The following is a 23824-nucleotide window of genomic DNA, read 5'->3' as shown; positions in this document are numbered from 1 at the left end:
ATTTGATGGTCGACGACCATCGAGTGATTTCTCCAAGGCTCCCAAATATAAGTCAGTGGAGAGTGACTTATATTTGCGGCCATCCAGCCGAAGACAGGGCAGGCGGCTGTTGTCATGTGACGTCAGCCGCCCAGCCCCGACACCCCGGGTTATGCCGCAATTTGTATGGGAATGCTTAGCAATTGCATGGGAACGCCCATGAAACGCAGGGTGTTCCCATGCCCCATAACCACACCCTGCCACCACACCTGTCTGCCCATGTCCACCACCATCCGTCCATATAGACTTGTGCAGGCAAGTCAATATTGACTAGATGCCACATTGTGAATGTGCCAAAACCTGTGAAAAATTATCACTGCCTACACATACATCACTCGTGAGTGGATGACAATGTTATATAGCAAATAATATAAGATTCAATGGGGCAGATGTATTAAAAAGAGATAAATGCCAGGATGATAAAGAGAGATAAACATCCAGCCAATCACCTGCTAACTGCCATGTTATAGGCTGTGTTTGAAAAAAGTCAGTAAGGAGGTGATTGGCTGGACGTTTATCTCTCCTTATCACCCTTGTATTTATCTCTTGTTAAGGCTTAATATATCTGCCCTAAAGTATTCCAATTGTAAAGAGCAATAGAATTTGCTGCGCTATACTGTATAAGAAACTGTTAAAAAATTATAATCTTTCATTTCAATTATTTTTTTTGTAGGAACTACGTGGATGAGTGAAATTTCGGACATGATTTATGCTGGCGGAGATCTTGAAAAATGCCGTAGAGACACCATATATAATCGTGTACCATATCTGGAACAGCAATTTCCAGGAATGCCTTCAGGTAACGGAACAGGCGTTATAATATAACATTCTGTTAGACAGTGATTTTAGCAATGCAAATGTCAATGACATAATTTATTGGTCAGCCTAATTATTTTATCTAAGCAACATATTATTTAATTTGCTAGGTGTAGAACAACTCGGGGCCACACCATCTCCAAGACTTGTGAAAACACATCTCCCCATTCAGCTGATGCCAGAATCCTTTTGGAAAAAAAAATCAAAGGTAGCAACAAACTCCAACATGTCTTAACTCTCAACTGTTGTGTTTTGTTTTTTTTTAAGATAAAATATGTGGGTGCCTACATGGGATACGGTCATTAGGTCAACCCTATTAAAATAGACATTGAGGGGGAAATTTACCAATATGAAAAACCTAGTTTTTCGTATTGGTATTTCCCCTCCGACTGCATACGACTGTTTCAGTCGTATGCACAGTCGTGTTCCGGAGGGGAAATTACAAAGCAGTCATATACGACTGCTTTGTAACCCTCCGATGGTGTAACCATTCGTATTAGCGGCACATATATACGGCCGCTAATACGAATTCGTACAGGCAGTCTGCACGGATCAGTCAGAGTGTAAAAAAAATAGAAAAATTAAATAAATAAATAAAAAAAACAGCGTGGGGTCCCCCCCACAGCTGTAACCAGCACCAGGCTGAAGGAGCCGGGGCCGGTAATTAAAAATCAGGGAACCCGACAAATAGGGGTTCCCCGATTTTTAACAACCAGCCCCAGGCTCCAGGTCCGGGGCTGGTTCCCAAAATACGGGGGACAAAATGACTAGGGGTCCCCCGTATTTTAAGAACCAGCCACAGGCCAAACCAGCCAGCAGGGTAATGTCACAGCCGGGGGACACTTATTATATAAGGTCCCGCAGCCAAAACATTAACCCTACCGACCACTCAGCCTGGCCAGGGGCCCTGGGGGAGTGGGGACCCCCCCAATAAAGGGGTCCCCACCCTCCAGGACTTACCTGACCAGGCTGAAGCCTGGTGCTGTCCTCGATGCCCCTGGGCGGTGGGCATCGAGCTGATAGTGGTGTAAAAAAAAGATTAAACTATTGTCTAATACTGGGGCATTATGAGTCCCAGCAAGCCTCCCCCGCAAGCTGGAACTTGGAGAACCACAAGTCCCAGCCTGCGGGGCATTAAAGGGCCCGCTGGGTCTTGTAGTGCCACAGTATTAAAAATAGTACAATAAAACACACTGACACATACTTAAAATAAAACTTTAATACATACAAAGCCCCCACATACTAATACTTACCTATCTTCTTCCCGTAGGTAGCCCTGGTCCTGTGTCGTCTTCTGGTCCTGTGTCGGCTTTCTTCTTCATGTCGACGTCCTTCTTCAAGTCGACGTCGCTGTCGGCGATGGCGTCCGGAGTCCGGAGTCCGACGAAATCCATGTGGAAGCTGTGGAAGGAAACCATACTCACCTGTCCCAGGGCGACGTAGTCCAGGTAAAGGTCTTTGCAAAAAAACAAACCGACACCCGAAACCAGCCGGACAGCAGGAGCAGCACGGTGTTTGTGTACATCGTGCGGCTCCGCCTCCCGAATGCCGCTATTGGCCGCCTAGCGGCCAATCAGGAGCCGCTAGGCCGCAAGGCGGCCAATAGCGGCATTCGGGAGGCGGAGCTGCACGATGTACACAGAGTACCGTGCGGCTCCTGCTGTCCGGCTGGTTTCGCGTGTCGGTTTGTTTTTTTGCCAAGACCCTTACCTGGACTATGTCGCCCTGGGACAGGTGAGTATGGTTTCCTTCCACAGCTTCCACATGGATTTCGTCGGACTCCGGATGCCATCGCCGACAGCGACGTCGACTTGAAGAAGGACGTCGACATGAAGAAGAACGCCGACACAGGACCAGAAGACGACACAGGACCAGGGCTACCTACGGGAAGAAGATAGGTAAGTATTAGTATGTGTGGGCTTTGTATGTATTAAAGGTTTATTTTAAGTATGTGTCAGTGTGTTTTATTGTACTTTTTTTAATACTGTGGCACTACAAGACCCAGCGGGCCCTTTAATGCCCCGCAGGCTGGGACTTGTGGTTCTCCAAGTCCCAGCTTGCGGGGGAGGCTTGCTGGGACTCATAGTGCCCCAGTATTAGACAATAGTTTAATCTTTTTTTTACACCACTATCAGCTCGATGCCCACCGCCCAGGGGCATCGAGGACAGCACCAGGCTTCAGCCTGGTCAGGTAAGTCCTGGAGGGGGGGGACCCCTTCATTGGGGGGGTCCCCACTCCCCCAGGGCCCCTGGCCAGGCTGACTGGTCGGTAGGGTTAATGTTTTGGCCGCGGGACCTTATATAATAAGTGTCCCCCGGCTGTGACATTACCCTGCTGGCTGGTTTGGCCTGGGGCTGGTTCTTAAAATACGGGGGACCCCTAGTCATTTTGTCCCCCGTATTTTGGGAACCAGCCCCGGACCTGGAGCCTGGGGCTGGTTGTTAAAAATCGGGGAACCCCTATTTGTCGGGTTCCCTGATTTTTAATTACCGGCCCCGGCTCTTTCAGCCTGGTGCTGGTTACAGCTGTGGGGGGGACCCCACGCCGATTTTTTTTTAATATTTATTTTTTTTCTATTTTTTTACACTGAAGCCTGCACGGATCTGACTGATCCGTGCAGGCTTAAAGCAAATACGACAGGGAAAGCAAGGTGTATTTTCCTGTCGTATTTGCATGGGTGTTTTACACCACTTATCAGCCGTATTATCAATACGGCTGCTTAGTACATCAGGAACCACCATTCTTTTGAATGGTGATTTCTGTCGTATTCTATCGATGGTGTAGACATTCGTATTTGTAAATACAAATACGAATGTTACATCTTTAGGAATACGAATTGTTGTATTTTCGGGATTGTAAATCCCGAAAATACAAATTCGTAAAAAAAAGGTGTATTTCTCCCTATGAATACACCTTTTTTCTACGAATCCATTTTGGTAAATGTCCCCCTGAAGGTCGACACCTGAATAGCTCAACATGGTTAAGGTCGACATAAGTTTTTCACCTTTTTTCGAGCCAATATGTTCCCGACAGGCGGCATTTCGTGTCCTACCATCCACTAGGGTGTGGAGGGAAAATAGAATAGTGTGCCAAGCGCAGTGAGTCACCGTGCCATGAGTGGGGACATGGTACATTTTGCTGAAGTCCATGTTGAATAAGTCAACAATCGGGGGGGGGGGGAATTGTGAAAAACGCATGTCGACCTTTTGACTGTCAACCTACCCATTGTAGACTTTTGTGTTCATCCAACCCTGTCGACCTTAGCCAGTTCGACCTATTTTAGGTGTCGACCTAAGGTCTGTCGGCCTTCAGTGGTTGATCCAATGCATGCGTTACATAGTTAAATAGTAGTTAAGGCTGAAAAAAGACATGCGTCCATCGAGTTCAACCTTGGTTAGTGAGTATGATCTATTACAGTGGTTCCCAACCTGGGGTACTAATACCCCAGGGGGTACTCTGCAGACCAGTTGGGGTTACTTAAAAATAATATTGGTAATGGCGTAAGATGAAAAAGTCTTTCGATGGCAGAAGACCCATTGCCATGTAGACGAACCACGTTGTATCACCTATGGTTATGTCTTCAGCGTCTCCCCGTGCTTTTGCCTGACCAGCAATCCACTGTTTGCTAATGTCTGAGAGCAGCATGGGAAGCTATCATCTGCCCTGTGCTGACACAGGTGGAGGAATCGGTGGCATTAATCCTACGGGTGCTAGTGGGAACCCTGGAGACAATACACAACCAGCGGCCAGACATGGAAGGGCATGATTCCTGGCCGCATACTACTACTCCGCTGCTCCTTAATATAAGCACATGAGTCTACGCATAACGCTCACTTCCGCCCCACTTGTAAGTACTGTCTATATTTCAAATTGAGAGGAGGGGGTACTAATCAATGAAAAGCCTAAACAAGGGGTACGGGAGAGAAAAAAGGTTGGTAACTGCTGATCTATTAGCTTTATCCCTTATTATATGTTGTGTATTTTGATATATTTAGACAGATTATGATTATTGTTTGTACCCCTGGATGTTTTTACCCAATAGATGTTTGTCCAACCTTATTTTAAATGTATTTATAGTGTCTGCGCTCGCCACGCTTCGGGCTCGGTGGTTCGCTGCGCTCGCCACACTTTCTATTCTCAACTCCACGCCGACGTGGATAGTGGGGGTATGAAAAGGTCGGAGGACACGTACCGCCGCCCCTCGCGGGCTCGCTGCGCTCGCCACGCTTCGGGTTGGCATTGATATTGGGGGTGGTACACAGTGAAAAATGACAGTTGGGGGCCAATTAACATGTTTACTACACATTTCAATGCATTTTGATGCATTTCAGTGCAAAATCGGGTGCCATCGCATCGCATCGTATGCCATCGTATGGCATCGTTTGGCATCCGATGCGATGGCATACGATTTTTTAACAAAAATTATCAAAAATCTGTAAAAATCGTATCGCATCGTATACCATCGTATGCCACTACATATGGCATACGATGCCATACGATGGGAGCCGTGATACTCCACAAGTACCGAAATGCAAACACTATAAAATGTAAACAATTGTAATTTTCTCTTTGATTCTATTCAGAGATCTACTGAAGCGGTACACTTATTTCAGTGACCTAGTACACAACCAGTAAATAAACAATTTTGGCCACAAAGATTTTTCATTGGCTTAACATGTCTTTTGCTTGCTCTTCTCAGGTTATTTATGTTGCAAGAAATGCCAAAGACGTGGCAGTGTCATATTTCTTCTTCCACAAAATGGCCAAACCCATGCCTGATCCTGGTCCCTGGGACGTATTCCTTGATAACTATATGAAGGGTAATGGTAAGTAAAGGAACCTGGTATTAGTATAGAGAAGAAGGGACTACTTACCATACATAAACATTTGCATTTCTATTATAGTGTGCTATGGCTCTTGGCACAACCATGTTAAAGGCTGGTGGGAAAAGAAGAATGACTACAATATCCTGTATTTATTCTATGAAGACCTGAAAGTGGTAAAGTCAACATTTATTAAGCCACATGCAAAACTATACAATTAACCAATTAACTAAGTAGTGAGAGGGGGATATTACTAAGATGGGAGTTCTATTTCACATGGGATGTTGCTATGGGTAACCAATCAAAATCTACTTCTTATTCCTTTAGCACCATCTAAAAGAAAATAGATAGTATCTGATTGGTTGCCTAGAGCAACATCCCATGTGAAATAGAACTCCCATCTTAGTAAATTCCCCCCTCCCTGTTCACAGCTGCTTTGCTAAATGGGTAATTGTCCAGTATATTTTCCCCTAAGAATCTTACACCTTCTCCTTGCAACTCTGCCATTATTTCCCATGGGGACTGGTCCTACAGTACATCCAACAGCTTGTGGATGGTGTTTATCTGCTGTTGTCCTACAGCATAGACCTCACTATCCAGTATACTGCTAAGACCGGACCTCTGCTGGTGTACCCTGCCTCTACTATCTATATGTCGCATGTCTGATATTTATATGGGCGGGGTTACGGGGCAAATAGGCTCTCTATATAGCCGGCCCAGCTCAACAGGAAATCGACCCTTATGGCAAAAGTGGCAATAGCCAGTCTGCTATCACCATCTAGTGCCTTGATGTGGTACCAAGTGGTCAGTCATCTGTACGGCATATTCTCCTGCTTCTATTGGAAAGTTCACTTGATTAATTATTACTATGTCAAGTTTCAGTCCTGGGGACAGCCAAATACTGGTGAACACATGGGAATGGGGCTTGGTACAGGTGAAGGCCTTGTCAAGATTGGTTCTTGTAAATTGATGAAGCCTGACAATTATGAACTTTTATTTATATGGCAAGTAGTGAACAGAAGAACATAGTGTGGAGAAAGATGGGAAGGTATTCATATGTAAAAGAGAATCATTGTCACACATGGGGAGCTAGATGCACATATACAAAGTCAGAGACACACTATGGGTGGTGAGTCATTGTCACGCATGGGGAGTCAAAGGCACAAATTGGGATTCAGAACACAAATGGGACTAAGGCATTATTACACGTGGGGAGTCAAAGGCATGTATGGGGAGCCAGAGGCACACATGGGGAGGTGGGTCACTGTCACACATGGGGAGCCAGAGGCACACATGGGGAGGTGGGTCACTGTCACACATGGGGAACCAGAGGCACATATGGGGAGGTGGGTCACTGTCACACATGGGGAACCAGAGGCACACATGGGGAGGTGGGTCACTGTCACACATGGGGAGCCAGAGGCACACATGGGGAGGTGGGTCACTGTCACACATGGGGAGCCAGAGGCACACATGGGGAGGTGGGTCACTGTCACACATGGAGAGCCGGAGGAATACATGGGGAGGTGGGTCACTGTCACACATGGAGAGCCAGAGGCACACATAGGGAGGTGGGTGACTGTCACTCATGGAGAGCCGGAGGCATACATGGGGAGGTGGGTCACTGTCACACATGGAGAGCCAGAGGCACACATGGGGAGGTGGGTGACTGTCACACATGGGGAGCCAGAGGCACACATGGGGAGGTGGGTGACTGTCACACATGGGGAGCCAGAGGCACACATGGGGAGGTGGGTGACTGTCACACATGGAGAGCCGGAGGCATACATGGGGAGGTGGGTCACTGTCACACATGGAGAGCCAGAGGCACACATGGGGAGGTGGGTCACTGTCACACATGGGGAGCCAGAGGCATACATGGGGAGGTGGGTCACTGTCACACATGGAGAGCCGGAGGCATACATGGGGAGGTGGGTCACTGTCACACATGGAGAGCCAGAGGCACACATGGGGAGGTGGGTGACTGTCACACATGGGGATTTGAAGTACACATGGAGAAGTGGGTCACTGTCACACATGGGGAGTCAGAGGCACACATGGGGAGTCAAAGGCACACATGGAGGGGTAAGAGACACACTAGGTGAGGAGCAGGCAGAGGTAAAAAGAGGTGGTCTGCAGACTGAAGCATCCCTCCTATGAGCGGAGGGCCCAGGGAAGCAGCTGTCACTGAATACTGACTCAGCAGCAATGATGATTCCTACCTGCCACAGACAGACTTCTTCATGTGAATATGCCGTTTGGAGGAGGTATTGGGACAAATTTAGCCCTACTAGCAGCCCCTGGGACCCACCCGGCCCCAAGCAAAAACTTTGGTCACATAGCGGTAAATCCACTACTGCATGCAGTAGATTGAGAGCTGCAAAATATCAACAGACTAAAGGTTGACAGTATTTAAGGTCGACAGCTTCAAAAGGGTGACATGACAATGGTCAACACCGAAATGGTCAACATTTTGGGGAGTTTTCATGTTCCCAACATTTGCATGATTTACAATCCACATTGAGAATAATAACCTTGCAGAAAGCGTAAAGTAAATATATGACTTTGTACATGTACTGATGGTGTTCACATATATATACTGTATATAAAAGATTTGGCCATAAAATTGTGCTGACCATGGTCCTGCACCGTCTCTGCCCCCATCTGCCTCGGCCCTCTCTCCCCACAAGGAATGGCCCGGCGAGTGTGTACCTGTTAGGGTCTCGGGTGACCTCACCGAACCTGACTCCGTTGATTCCCAGTGAAATTGGCGGACGCGTGCGGTGCTAGGCTTCACCAATAATAGCCGCGTCCGAAGGAGCCCGTTAGTCAGGCTCCAACCCCGATGCCACCTGGTCTTATGAGTGACAACGCGGCCGCCAAGGTCAAAGGTGTACAAGGGGAAAACTAGCTAGACCCAACCGGTGAGGTGCACCCAGCCCTTTAAGAGGTCTTGTACGTGCCACAGGCTAACCGGGATCCCCCTGGGAACAGGCAGTGCCCAGAAGTCAGACTGTATCCAATAACTGGCAATGATTCTAGACTATACCGAATTACAAAAGGTGCTAGAGCTAGCACCGTTTAAGTACAGATGGGTGTAACAATACACAACAGCTGGAATGATATAAATCCTGACAGGTGTAACAATACACAAAAGCTGGTATAATATAAATGCTAATAGGTGTAACAATACACAGAAGCTGGTATCATATAAATCCTGATAGGTGTAACAATACACAAAAGCTGGTATAATATAAACACTGTTCGGCAGATAAGAGAAGAGAGAAATTTCAAACTTATCTGAACCACCGCAGGCTGATTGCCAGGATAACGAGCAGCCAGGACTATCTCCAAGATACCGACACTGGAACGCTGATGACACAAGGCAAGGGTACTGCAACCGAATGGGAACACGAGGAGACAGATGCCAGGAACCGGGAACACTCCAAGCGCCAAGCAAGGAACTATAACCGGCGCTGACTGTCCTGGTCCGGAGGTTTAAATAAGGCGCCAGAGTGACGTCAGCCATGGCGGCACACCCCCTCCTACCCGCGGCTGCCTGGCGTCCCCCGTCGCCTAGGCAACCGCTGCGGTAAGGGAGGAAGGGGCTGCGCTGCAGTAGCAGGCAGCGCGTCCCTGCCGGGCGGAAGTACGCGTCTAATGACGCGGCGGCGTCCCGGCTGCCTAGCAACAGCCGGGACGTGCCGCCCAGAGGCTGCCGGGGATGCGAGAGGATTCCCCGTGCAGCTTCTAACAGTACCTCGCTGAAGCCGTTCATTGATGGGGCCTGCACATGCGCAAATATGCACTTGCAAACATCGGAAAGGGGCCAAATTCCCCCCGTTGAAACCCTGCAAGAACCCAAGGGTAAGAAAATGTGAGTGGCTAATTTGAACACTTTTAACCTAGCATTGAACGCTTTCCTGCTATGGGATGTGAGACAAAACAGCCAAAATGTTAATTGTTGTTCCCCAATGCCACTCATCACAGAGAATTGATTTCCTAACCGGGGGGGTAAATTTACTAAGATGAAAGTTCAATTGAAGGTGTGATGTTGCCCATAGCAACTATCACATTCTATTTTTAGCACCTTCTAGATGATAAAATCTGATTGGTAGCTATGGGCAACACCAGGGCTACCAAGAGAGGGGAGCGGGTACTAATTAACCGGGCTTGCTGGAGGGGCCTAGTGGGGGCCCTGGACCGACTCCCCCTTCCCCCTCCATCCCTCCCAAGCAGCAGCAACAGCACACATCTACAGCATGTGCTGTGCTGACAGCAGGCTCAGCATGAGCGTCTCACTGTCAGCACAGCACATGCTGTAGGTGTGTGCTGCTGCCACTGAGGGGGGGGGGGGGGGGGGGGGGCAAACACTCCACCCTCGACTTTACAGTGTTTTTCAACCCCCTTAAACATTTGGGGGGGGGGGGGTAGCCTAATTGCGGGAGATGGCCACGCCCCAAAATGATATCGGGGCCTGGCATACCTCTCGGCTGCCCTGGCAACATCCCATCTTCAATAGAACTCCTATCTTTGTACATTTACTTCTGCATGTCCAAAGAGATATCAAGCAGTGTTGAGTAATTGTGCAGTGGTTTACTGGGTTCACCTAATAAACCCTGAACCACTGGGCATTGTCGCAAAGGGTTTAAGGATTTAAGTAAGACATTTGCAAGAATTGTATGTTAAAGAACATTTCATTCTGAAACAATATTTACAATAAACATTAAAGGTTTGCAGTGAAAAGTTATAACCATAAATCTCACCCATAAATGTGTTCTTTAATAGAAACCAAAGTGTGAAATCGGGAGGATCCTACAATTCTTAGAAGTAGAGATGAGCGATGATATTCTGGAGAAGATTGTGCACCACACCTCCTTTGAGGAAATGAAAAACAATGATATGGTCAATTACAAAACCATCCCCAATTTACTACTAGACCAGTCCTCTACTTCGTTCATGAGAAAAGGTAACATTGCATTTAGCAAATACAGTTTACACAAATATTTAGATTTCTGTGCAAAATTAATGAAGACCCAATACACTAAGGACTCTATTCAGGTTGGCTCGGTAAGCAGCGAACATAGCAGTTTACTGAGACGTTGTCTGTCCATCCAACCCCCACCCCCCTGCCGCAGCTGATTCCCCTCGGTAAAATGCGAGGGTATGTGCAATGAAAACACATCCCCTCACATGCCTCCGCTGCAGGAGAAATCATTCGATGGCCGCCAGGGGAGACCTCGGAGCCAGGTTTAGGTTGGTCAAGACTTATATTTGCGAACAGGGGAAAAATAATTTGATGGTCGGCAACCATACGCTCCCCTGTGAATGGATGGCTATGCTAAACATCCATTCTCAATGTGGCAGGGATGTTCACATGGGGGCTAGGGGGGTCGGTCATTTGCTCACAAATATTTGCTGCTTAGTGAGTCACCCTGAATCGGGCACTTACCGTAATGTTCTAATCTAGAAGCAAAACATTCATATGCAAGACTGCTCTTTGTCATCTTACACATTAACCGATAACATCTGCTGATCCGATTAATGTTTCAATCTGACAGACAGATTATCGGGTTGTACACCCTGACCAATTTCTACCTCAGTGTGTACTTCCTTAAGAGGATCGGGAGGTTGGGAACGAGATATTGTGAAGCATTTCAGATCCGGATCTCCCAGTCTGAGTGAAGCCATGAATTAGCTAATGCTCCTTCATACACATTGGGGGTTATTCTGTCCGATTCGTAGCCTTCTGAGTCCTCCAAACCCCGCACAGTGAATGCTGGGCCGCCCGCCCCTCATATAGGGGTTCGCCTGCACTGGTTTGGAATGGATGTTTAACATAAATATTGTTGAAAGTGCACCCATATATAAGTGATGCTTAGGTCACTAGATATGCATGCACCCTCGGGAGGAAGTGGGCAGGCAGCTGAGATCCGGTGATGTCAGCTAACCACTCCCCTCACCCGCGTCACCGTGCGATTTGCACGGGTACGCCCAGAGTTTTCATGGGAATGCCCATGAAACGCTAGGCATTCCCATGGGGTAATCACCCGGCCTGCTGCCACACGCCCCTCCACACCCCTGCCCGCAAACCTGGGTGCATGCGTCCAGTGAACACCCTGTTCGCCATGGCCACACGCACCCTGAGATGCGCAGACGCAAAACATTGCTCCCCCGTGCGAATGGGAGGGGGATCGAATGGGCATGAAAAAGGTCCACAACAATCCTGATAATTGCATAGTGTGTACCCAGCTTTATGTGTAGTGTTTCTCCCAAAGTAAAAATCTGTTAATGTAAATAGCTTTATCAACAGTGCAATACATCACATCATATAACGCAGTGGTTCCCAACCTTTTTTCTCTCCCGTACCCCTTGATTAGGCTTTTCACTGATAAGTACCCCTGCTCTCATTTTGAAATATGGACAGTACTTAGTGGTATGCGGATCCTTATGCATGTCCTTATATTAAGGAGGAGCGGAGGAGTATCATGCTCTTCTGTGTCTAGACACTGGTTGTGTACTATCTCCAGGATTCCCGCTAACACCAGTAGGATTAATGCCGCTGCTTCCTCCACCTTTGTCACTGCTGGGCAGATGACTGCTGATGTCTAAGGGCAGCATGGGAAGCTCCCAGTGGATTGCTGGTCAGGCATATGACACAACATGGTTTGTCTCCATGGCAAAGGGTCTTCAGCCATCAAAAGACCTTTTCATTGTCCGCCATTACCAATATTATTTTCAAGTACCCCCAACTGGTCTGCAGAGTACCCCCAGGGGTACTAGTACCCCAGGTTGGGAACCACTGATATAACGTTTCAAGGGGAACCCTTAACTGATGCTGTGGGAAGCAGCAAGTGTAAAATTACAAAAGTACATAAACCACATTTGCAACATTTCTTTAGCTCAGACTTAAGCCAAGTATGAGTGCTTCCCTCAGCTTAAACCGATTTCTATCCTTTCAGATCACCATGTCCTTTACATTTCAGTCATGTTTTTGACATATCCTTGCTGCCTGCAACACTGTATTATAATCAGTGTATTCAATTAGCAAATTATTATGAAGAACATCATCAACCAAATTCCAATTGGAATGTAAGGATATTTATAAGCGTCTGATATCCAAAATGTTTTGACAGCTACTCTTCCTGCCTGTGGACAAACACCTTTAAATAGCCACCTTGTTTTATGGGAAGTGTATGAACCTGAAAGACATGGTGGGATGTAGAAGTCAGATTCAAAAATTAGATTTCTTTCAGAGGACAAGATTAAATATGATCGAGATAAATGGTGATGCACTATGCTATATTATTAGTATACTGTATATATATATGAGAGGTCACTAGGAAATCCACTATTCATTACAAAAGAAATAGAAAAGTAAATGATTGCAGCAGCAGCTCATAGGGTGAGAAGTACTAAGCCTTTAAAAGTGATAAGGGCAGTGGCAAGCACAGGCTTTTTAGAAGGGGGTTTCCAAATGTAATCCAAAATCTCCCACTCTGCAGCACATTGGAGTAAGTATGGCCGTTTGGGGGGAGCGGTAACATCCCTGAAAATTGGTATTTTTATACACTGGATAATGGGGCAGATGTATCATAGCAGCGCTTATCGCGCCGCTATGATACTTCCTGCTTCGCCTCAATAGCGAGGCGAAGCAGGAAGGGACATCGACAAGATGTATTTACATCTTGTCTGCCGAAGCGGGGGAGCGTTAACTCCCCCCTCCGGCGATGTCCCTTTCTGGAGATAGCGCATCAGTTATTACTGATGCGCTATCTCCTGTCCCCCGGCCGGCCGCACTGGGCATGCGCGGGATCTCGCTGTTCACGCAAGATCCCCCAGACCTAACAGCAGGGACAGCGCTGTCCCTGCTGTTTAGATAGGGCTTCGCCAGCCTGATGCTGGCGAAGCCAAACCCGGTGCTGACCGATGCTGACCGTTCATACATTCGGCCAATAGCAGCGCCGATATGGACAGGGGCGAATAGCGCCCCTGTCCATTACCGCATCCCGGCCACTTCATACATGGGGGAGAAGCGGTATCAGTGCACATAACGTGCGCTGATACCCTTCTCCCACATATCGACACATCATACATCTGCCCCACTGTATGGAATACAATATGAATATTTTACAGTACAGATGGTCTATCTATAGTATAGGCTCAGCTGTTTCAAACATTTAAATAAGATAAGTGGTCAGGAAAAGGTTAAACATATATTAAATAAATACATTCACAAACATAATAGAACCAGTACTGCACTAATCACACAATCTCCCACTTCTTGGTAAGGCTCCTGTCTCCTCCTCCTGACAGCTCCTCTTTGGTCTATTGTGATGTTTGAGGGCTCACATTTTATCACTTTTCAAGGTTAGTACATCTGGCCCAGAGACTGGTCCATGCATAGACTGAGCATCTCTTCCTATTGTGGTGTCACTGACAGTACAGAGAAATATGGGGTTAAATTATTCATGTGTTTTAGCATACACTAGTCATAATACACTAAGGGCCTGATTCTGGCTTGATTGGTCCCCAGCGTACTCGCACCGGGGGCCGATGTTTGAGCTCTGCGCATGTGCAGGGCTGCTGTGCGGATGGCTTTGGCGACCTTCACAATTGACAAGGCGTTCCCACAGAGGTGGCCTGGATGAAGGCGGGCAGGGGGCTGGGGGCACCCAATGTTTCCAGGGTGTTCCCACAAAAACGGTGGGTGCGCCCAGAAAAAGGCTGGGCGTCCCCATGAGAACGCATATGATGTCTGCATTCCAGATGCTTCCAAATATAAATCACGCTAGCCTAAACATCCATTTGCAATGAGCTGGAAATGTATGCGCTGCGGATAGTGGGTGGGCATACGCTCACCTGCCAGGTGGTGTTAGATGGCTCGCTAAGCAGCACATTAACGCTGCTTAGCGAGTCAACCAGAATCAGGCCCTAAGTACACAAATCTCCAAGCACTGCACATACAGTAAGAGATAACTTACATCTTCAAGCTCCATTTCTAGTGTATTTGAAGAAATATAACCATGCTATAAAGACAGATAATACTGTAATATAATGGAAATAAACTTGTTTTCTGTACTAAGGTATGGTTGGTGACTGGAAAAACCATTTCACTGTTGCTCAGAATGAGACGTTTGATGAGGACTACAAGAGACAGATGTCGGGCACAGACCTTCACTTCAAGACTGAGATTTGAGAATACAATGCAAGATTATTTTTAACAAAATATTGCAAAGATGATTAAATACAATTAAAATGTTGAATATCGAGGTTATTGTTTCATTTGATCACACACACATAGATGTTGTTGTAATTGTTAAGAATGCATTTATGAAATATAAACAACCCCAATCAGAGAACAAAAAAGCCTCATTTCCCCCCCCCCCATGTTCCTGCAGGTCCAGCCTCCCACTCTCTCTCCAGCCACCCACCCCCTCTAGTCTCCCATTGTCTCCGCAGCCTCCCACTATCTCTGTATCCTCCCACTGTCTCTTTACCCTCTCACTGTCTCTCCAGCCTCCCACTGTCTCTCTAGCTTCCCACCCTCTCAAGCCTCCCACAGTCTCTCTAGCCTCCCACTGTCTCTCTACCCTCCCACTGCCTCTCTAGCCTCCCACTGCCTCTCTAGCCTCCCACTGTCTCTCTAGCCTTCCACTGTCTATCTAGCCTCCCACTCTCTCTCCAGCCACCCACTGTCTCTCCAGCCTCCCAATATCTCTGTATCCTCCCACTGTCTCTTTACCCTCCCACTGTCTCTCCAGCCTCCCACTGTCTCTCTAGCTTCCCACCCTCTCAAGCCTCCCACAGTCTTCCTACCCTCCCACTGCCTCTCTAGCCTCCCAGTGCCTCTCTAGCCTCCCACTATCTGTCTAGCCTCCCACTGTCTATTTAGCCTTCCACTGTCTATCTAGCCTTCCACTGTCTCTCCAGCCACCCACTGTCTCGACAGCCTCCCACTCTCTCTCCAAGCTCCCACTCTCTCTACCCTGCTATCTCTCTACCCTCCCACTGTCTCTCTACCCTCTGTCCCGCCAATCTGACTGATCCGTGCAGGCTTCTGCCAAAATATGCCTGGAAAATCAAGTGTATTTTACCAGCAATTAGCGGCCATATCCCACTTATTACCGGCAATTAGCGGGCGTATATTACATACGGCTGCTTAGTAAATTAGGAATCGCCATTCTTTTGAATGGTAATTCCTATTCGTATTCTATTGATGGCTTATATATTCGTATTCGTAACTACCAATACAAATGTGCCATTAATACAATTACGAATGCACGTATTTTCGGCATATTAAAAGCTGAAAATACGAGTATGCATAAAATAGGCATACTGTATTTTCTAATACGAATACACCTATTTTATGCGTATTTTAGTTAGTAAATTTACCCCATAATATTGGTAACATTAAGCTATAATAATATGCTGATGTGGTGTAAATTATGTTTTTTTTAATTTTTTTTAAAGCGTGTCTGATATTATGGGAAGCCGCAGGGCAGTGATTGCCAACTTGATTCACTTGGTGGGGGTGCATTGGGTAGTCCTCGGTACTTGTGTATTTTGGCGGCGCCCCCGATGTCCGTCGTACGACGAACAGATCGCATCGCATCGCATGCCATGCACCCGATGGCATGCGATGCGATGCGACGCGATTTTGACCCCCTATACGACCAAAAATCGTATAAGCACCCTAAAGGGTGCTTTTGAGCACCCAAATGGGTGCTTACAATGTTAAATGCACCCCCACGCCACCCCCCACTATAAACGTGGCGAGCGCAGCGAGCCCGCGAGGGGCGGCGGTACGCGTCCTACGACCTTTTCATACCCCCACTATCCACGTCGGCGTGGAGTTGAGAATAGAATAGTGTGGCGAGCGCAGCGAGCCACCGAGCCCGAAGCGTGGCGAGCGCTTACCTGTTTACCTGTGAAGGTATCCGCGTCCCCTCGCCACGCTTCCGGCTCGGTGGCTCGCTGCGCTCGCCACACTATTCTATTCTCAACTTCACGCCGACGTGGATAGTGGGGGTATGAAAAGGTCGTAGGACGCGTACCGCCGCCCCTCGCCACGCTTCGGGTTCACGTTTATAGTGGGGGGTGGCGTGGGGGTGCATTTAACATTGTAAGCACCCATTTGGGTGCTTAACATTGTATAAGCACCCATTAGGGTGCTTATACAATGTTTAATCGCATCGCATCGTATGGCATCGTATGCCATGTACAATGGCATACAATTTAAAAATTGTATGCCATCGTGCACTATCGTACGATATCGCGTCGCATCGCATACCATCGTATGTGTTATGGTATGCGATGCGATGGGCGCCGCCAAAGTACACAAGTACCTAGTCCTCTAACCCTCAACAGGGCAGCAGAGTCATCTTAATATCTAATAGAGGCGGAACTCCCGAAGACATGGAGATGCCTAGCTCTGTCCTGAAGGGGGCCTTCTGCATTGTCTCTGACTCCATGTTCTGCTGACCTGTAACATTGAGGGGGGGGGGGGGGCAAGCAGAGATCCATCAGCATCAGTGATTCTATGGCGACACAATATGGACACAATATGGTCCACATACAATACTGTATATGGAAGGCGTGAAAAATGATGCAAAGTAAGAATGCTTTTAAAAATAGAAGTGTTTGTTTTTAATCTATTAACATAATGCTCACGCAGTTTTAAGCCGCCTACATAGATGATTATGTTTCAGTTAAAGACTGTGGGCCTAATGCAGGTTGGCTCGCAAAAATAAAATCTCTCTCTAATGGGCATTGTGCACTGCAGGTGGGGAAGGTGTAACATGTGCAGAGAAAGTTACATTTGGGTGGGGTGTGTTCAAACTGAAATCTAAATTGCGGTGTAAAGATTAAGCAGCCAGTATTTACTCTGCACAGGAACAAAATAACTTGCCCAAATATAACTCTCTGCACATGTTACATCTGCCCCACCTGCAGTGCACATGGTCCAATAAGGAAGGAGTTTGCTTTTACAACTCAACCTGAATAAACCCCTGTGTTTTAACCTACATATGAAAATGATGATCATTACCATCTGTTTGGTATCATTGGTAAATCATACACCTAACATATTTTAGAAAATGGACAAAACCATGTGCACTGCAGGTGGGGCAGATGTAACATGCAGAGTTAGATTTGGGTGAGTAATTTTTCTTCCGTGCAGGGTAAATACAAGATAAGGTCATTGGGTCACCAGCATGATGGTCAACAAGAATTTGGTCGACACCATTAGGTCAACATGACTTAAGGTCGACCTGGGTTAGGTCTACAGGGTCATTATGTCGACCGGGTCATTAGGTCGACATGGGTAAGGGTAACAGGTCATTAGTTCGACATGGGGTTTTTACATTTATTTGCGCAAAAATGTGCCAACAGGCGGTATTTCATGCCCTACCATCCACTAGGGCGTGGTGGAAGAATAAAATAGTGTGCCGAGCGTACCGAGGCACCGTGCCCGAAGCATTCCCGAAACATTCCGGTTAAAAATTTTTTTTTTTACTTTTTCAATGTCGACCCTACCCATGTCGACCTAATGACCCTGTCAACCTTACCCATGTCAACCTAATGACCCTGTCAACCTTAAGTCATGTCTAACTTAACTCATGTCGACCTAAATGCATGTCAACCATAATGCTGGTGACCTAATGACGCATACCTGTAAATACTAGCTGCTTTATTCTAACAGTGCAATTTAGATTTCATATTTACACACCCCACCCAAATCTGACTCTCTCTGAACATGTTACATCAGCCCCACCTGCAGTGCACATGGTTTTGTCCATTTGCTAACATATGTGCTTTGCGAACGGGTCACCCTATACTCCCTGACTTTGTACAAGTGTACCTAGAACAGTGATTCTCAAACTCGGTCCTCAGCACCCCAACCAGTTCACTTTTTCCAAGTCTCCCGACAGATTCACTCGTTACTGACTGACACATTTTAAAAGATGCACAGGCGGAGCTATTTCACTTGCGATGCTGTGAGGTAACCTGCAAAACATGCACTCTGTGGGGTCCTGAGGACCGACCTTGAGAACCTGTGACCTAGAAGACTTGATGGTGTTTTGAAGGCAGAGGGTGGTCACACCAAACGTTGTTTTGATTTAGATTCACTTTGCATCTTGTTAATTGATAAGTTTTCTAACTATGCAGCATTTTTTCCATACCTACATAAAACTTTTGCACAGTACTCTACATATTGTCAACATAGTCAAAAGGTATCCACAAGCAAAAGGTCTTTGTGGCAAAAAACTTTACCATCATCATTGACTCTGATTGGGATTGGTAAAGTGTGCCAAATGCACTGGTAGCAGAGCGAAGGGCCTGGTCCGAAGCATGGCCAGCAGCGCATGTCATGCAAGGAGGTGCGGTATACTATCTGGAGGTCCTGGCGTCCCCTTACATGACACTCTTCTACACGGTGACCTGGTGTGACACAAAGAAACCTTGAAAAACTCATGTCCACCGGTTCTGTGTTGGCCCTTTGCCTGTCAGCATTTTTTTTTCAACCTAATTTTCCACACCCAGCAGGAACATTCTGGGGTCTGCAAATTAGGCCTCTGAGGGCCAGATACAGTGGCGTAACTATAGAGGGTGCAGGAAATGCAACTGCTATGGGGCCCGGCCGCTTGTGGGGCCCGAGGACCTAGCAGGCAATCCCCTGCATCTATAGTTATGGCACTGACTGCAACCTTTATTATTTGATAGTGCCGTGCTGCCGAGTGTGACAACAGCCTAGGGTCTTGCGCTGCTAGTTTTTCCTGGTAGGAGCCTAGGAGGTGGAGTAAAGCAGGCTGCATACAGTGCGTAGAGCAATAGAGTATTGGCTGCTGCAGCTGCTTTCCATAGTTGCCGGGTACTTCCTGAGACTGTAACCAGCGGGCGCCCAGCGGCTCCATTACGCGAAGACTGAGCAGTTTCATATATGCCGCGCTGCTGCAGCTTTGTACGATGGAACTCGGGAGGGAGGACGGCACAGAGCTCCATGACAGCGCTCACAGTGCAGCACACACTAAAACATAGCTAAGAGCAGGTAAATGGGTGGGGACGGGAGGGGGACAAAGGATGGAGGGGCAAGTGGTACTAGTCTGGATCTAGTGGTGTGATTGCTACTTATTCCTCCCCCTTCCTGTGCATCACATACTTTGCTCTCATCCTGCCTGCCGCTCCCTTGCCTCCACCTCACCCCCTGGAAGTCATCCCTCTCGCCTGAAAACCCCACAGGACAACTTCTCCCACCTGCAGCACTTCCCTGCCACTACCCCCACAAGTGATAGCCTCCCTACCCTGCTCTACCTTGCTTGTAATCCACCCATAAGTGACAGCCTGGCCTTTCTTGTGCCTGGGGGGGGGGGGGGGCCTTGTGTGTGTCTGCAATCCCCCCTCCATGCAAGTGACGGCCTGCCACCCCTTACCTTCCAATACCCCCATTACATCCTGCCCCCTCTCCCACTTGCACATGCCTTCCCACCCCCCACAAATAACAGCCTGTCCCGCCTGCCTTCTCTTGTGTACTGCATGTGCCCGTGACCCCCCCCCCACTAATAACAGCCACCTCCCCTGCTCTGTCTTGCTTGCAATCCACCCATTAGTGACAGCCTGGCCTTTCTTGTGCACGGGGGGGCCCCCTATCAAGATTTTGGGTACTTGTGTAGTTTCACGGCGCCACCATGGCGCCGTGCTACTTCCGGGTGTACACTCGCCACGAAATATGTCCAAAAAAGTAACTTAACTCCATGCCAACATGGATAGTTCATACCTCCACTATCCATGTTGGCATGGAGTTGATTTCAAATAGCGTGGCGAGCGTAACGAGCGACCGAGCCCGCAGCGTGGGCGAGCGAAGCGAGCCCCGCAAGGGGACTCAGACGCATGGCGCCATGCTGGCGCCGTGAAACTACACAAGTACCAGATTTTGCTATGGGGCCCTCAAGGTTCTAGTTACGCCTTTGGCCAGATAGATATGTGCATGCACAATTTCCTAATGTCCAATCATTTTTCAGAAATCCAGCAGGGGCACCGGGGACATCCCCAGGTTTCAACCCAGGCAGGGTTAATCCTGGATGGGGGGACTCCTTTATTGGGGGTTCCCCACTCCCCCAGGGTCTGACCGGTCAGGGGGTATAATGCTTTAGCCGCAGGACCTTATATAATAAGTGTCCCCCGGCTGTGGCATTACCTTGCTGGCTGGTTGGGCCTGGTGCTGGTTCTCAAAGTACGGGGGACCCCTAATCATTTTGTCCCCCGTATTTTGGGAACCAGGACCGGCCCTTGAGCCTGTTTTTAAAAAAATATGGGGATGCCCAACTCAGTTTGAGCCTGGGGTTGGTTACGGCCAAATGATTTATTTTTATTATTTTTTAACAATGTAGCCAGCACGGGTCTGACTGATCCATGCAGGCTGCCAACTCGTATTTGTATTTAGTGTCCTTTAGTGTGTGTATGACACGGGTGTCAAACACAAGGCCCGTGGGCCAAATCCGGCCCGCCAGACCTCGTCATGTGGCCCGCGCGAGGAGATAGCACGCAGTGGCAGTGTGTCTAAAGCAGGAGTGCTGCGGCCCGCGTCCACGTCCGCGGCCGCCTTACCTGTTCCTCCACTCTCGGCGGCCATGTTCCTGTAGGCACATATGTATGCGGCTACAGAAACATGGCCGCCGGCCTCCACGGCTACGTGGAGGAGGGCCCCGGCCGCCTGTTCCCTCTGATGCCCGGCAGTGACAGACACTGGGTGGGGACGTCATGACGATGACGCTGCCCGCCCATGCGTCTGTAGAGAAGTAGGAGCAGGCAGGGAAGCTGGACCAGGAGTCGGGGACAGTGTGGCCGCAGCAAGCAGTGAAGAAAAGCTGGAAGCCGCAGCAGCTGCAGGCAGTGGCGGATTCAGGGGGGGGGGGCACCCGGGCATGTGCCCCCCCTGTCATTCATTTTGTAGATGAGGACCAGAGCTTTCCAACGAGCCCAGCCCCATGTCTCTAGCCCCCTGGGAACCGGAGATATCGCCTGGTAAAGCTGTAACATTTTTTCCCCATAGGATAATATGGGACCCGTCAATTCCGATCCCCACCCGGTTCCGACGGCTGCCAGTTCCCCCCCTGGAATCGCAGGAGCTTTCAATATGCGCTTTCAATATGGTACCAGGATGGTCCATATCGGTCAATCGGTTCTAGAGATATAGCGTGTAAATCGATGTTCTTTGAGGGCAGATTACTCTGGAACCAAACGTTCACTGGACCAAAATCATTCAAAGCCCACTCAAAAGTTCTTTAATATGATACTTGTCTCATGTAAATGGGTCAGTTTGTTCCAAAGATATACAGCCGGTTAAATGAGATAACTGGTTAAAGGGGGGGAGGGGTGGTTTTCTCTCCCCCTCACACCAGAAAATGCAGGGACTAGGCTGGTGTAAAAGGGGCCAACCTGGGAATGCATTTTCTGGTGTGAAATGGGTATTATTTCAAATAGCTGGGACCTGCAGTGCTCGGAATACAGCCAGGCTATGCCACTGTCAGTGGCTATCACTTCTGCCTGGCGGCGGCTGTCCCCCATTTACCACGAGCATGTATTTCACCGTTGGCAATGAGCATGTAATCCCACATGGCAACGAGCATGGAACCTCTGGCAATGAGCATGGAACCCTTGGCAATGAGCATGTAGATAAGCAGCACTTACTGTATGTAGCATCATTTTTAATAGGCATTATGGTGTTTGGCATAATACATAATGGACATAATGGCGTGTAACTTAACGTGTAATGGACATTATGGTGTAAATGTTTAATGCGCGCCTTTGGTGGACAATGTCCCTGTTTATGAAGCGTGTTGTGAATTTTGTCTTAATCTGTGTGGCATTATGTGATTTCTAGCTCAATCTGTGTGGCATTATGTGAATTCTGGCTCAATCCGTGTGGCATTATGTGAATTTTGTCTCAATCCGTGTGGCATTATGTGAATTTTGGCTCAATCCATGTGGTATTATGTGAATTTTGGCTCAATCCATATGGCATCTTATGAATTTGGCTCAATGCGTGTGGCATTATGTGAATTTTGACACAATCCATGTGGCATTATGTGAATTTTGGCTCAATCCATTTGGCATTATGTGAATTTTGGCTCAATCCGTGTGTTACTATGTCAATTTTTTGGGGGATTTTGACACAATCCATGTGGCATTGTTTGAATTTTGGCTCATTCCATTTGGCATCATGTATAAGGGGCAAGTATAATGGGGTCTATTATTTTGTTGCATAATGTGTAGAAGTTGTATATGGTGTTGTACACTACACTCAAGGACATGCCTCCTGTTGAGTGGCCACACACCCTTTTGCAGAGCGCGCCTTTGGCGCGCGCACAACTACATCCTTCACTTTTGTTGCCATGGTGGGCCTGCGTACTTTAAATGCCAGGGCCTATTTTTAATCCCATTGCCACCCTCTCTCTGACGCTCTCTTAGCATGTACACTGGCACCACTAACAATCATGGTGCCCCCCCTGTCATTTTATCCTGGATCCGCCCCTGGCTGCAGGACAGACGGAGAAACAGTAAGTGAGGATGAGGATCACACTCACAATAAAAAAAATATATATCTGCTGTTTCCTGAGGTGTCCCCATGTATAATAATAATAATAATGTCATGACACCACAGGCTGCTCCTTCTGTATAATCATTTATGTGTCATGGCATTACTTTTATTATATTATACAGGGGGAGCAGTCTGTGGTGTCATGGCATTATTATTATACAGGGGGAGCAGCCTGTGGTGTCATGGCATTATAATTATACAGGGGGACCTATAGATACAACCGGCCCTTTGAGGGTGACCAAACTGCTGATGCGGCCCCCGATGAATTTGAGTTTCACTGTGTTCATTTTCTGTATTCGTAAAAACACTGTATGGGGCTTTACAGTTGATGAATGATTTGAATCACCTTTGTCTTATATAAGGCCAACATCACTGTTAAGTGTGTGTCCAGTGACCCCGGCAGATATTGCATAAATCTGGCTAATAATTTACCTGATTCCTATAATGTATATAACCCATCTGGAATATTTTTACGAATACAGAAAATTAACACAGTGAAACCCACCTCAAGCCCCTGCTCATTAAGAATCTGGTACATAGCTCACA

The 23824-nt window shown here is 47.7% G+C and overlaps 2 protein-coding genes across 4 annotated transcripts in view; one reads left to right on the top strand and one right to left on the bottom strand.

Moving 5' to 3' along the window:
- LOC146046043 (sulfotransferase 1 family member D1-like) overlaps positions 1-14922 on the top strand; it is a 30306-nt gene extending 15384 nt beyond the window's left edge. The window contains exons 3-8 of one of the 2 annotated variants that reach the window (XM_083165212.1): positions 713-838; positions 966-1063; positions 5556-5682; positions 5761-5855; positions 10468-10648; positions 14766-14922. In XM_083165212.1, the coding sequence (XP_083021338.1) occupies positions 713-838; positions 966-1063; positions 5556-5682; positions 5761-5855; positions 10468-10648; positions 14766-14878 (740 nt within the window). In that variant the 3' untranslated portion in view covers positions 14879-14922. The remainder of the gene's footprint in view (positions 1-712; positions 839-965; positions 1064-5555; positions 5683-5760; positions 5856-10467; positions 10649-14765) is intronic. The other variant, XM_083165213.1, reaches the window with a different exon arrangement.
- The window catches only part of SLC25A45 (solute carrier family 25 member 45), a 109501-nt gene that overhangs the window by 40772 nt on the left and 44905 nt on the right, over positions 1-23824 (bottom strand). For both annotated transcript variants that reach the window (XM_083165214.1, XM_083165215.1), the window contains exon 2: positions 10446-10556. The gene's annotated coding sequence lies outside the window, so the exon portion shown is untranslated. The remainder of the gene's footprint in view (positions 1-10445; positions 10557-23824) is intronic.

This window comes from Crinia signifera, chromosome 11 (genome assembly GCF_055691185.1).
Source record: "Crinia signifera chromosome 11, ASM5569118v1, whole genome shotgun sequence".
Lineage (NCBI taxonomy): Eukaryota > Metazoa > Chordata > Amphibia > Anura > Myobatrachidae > Crinia > Crinia signifera.
The sequence above is the reverse complement of the archived record's forward strand: the minus strand, read 5'-3'. Positions and strand labels throughout refer to the sequence as shown.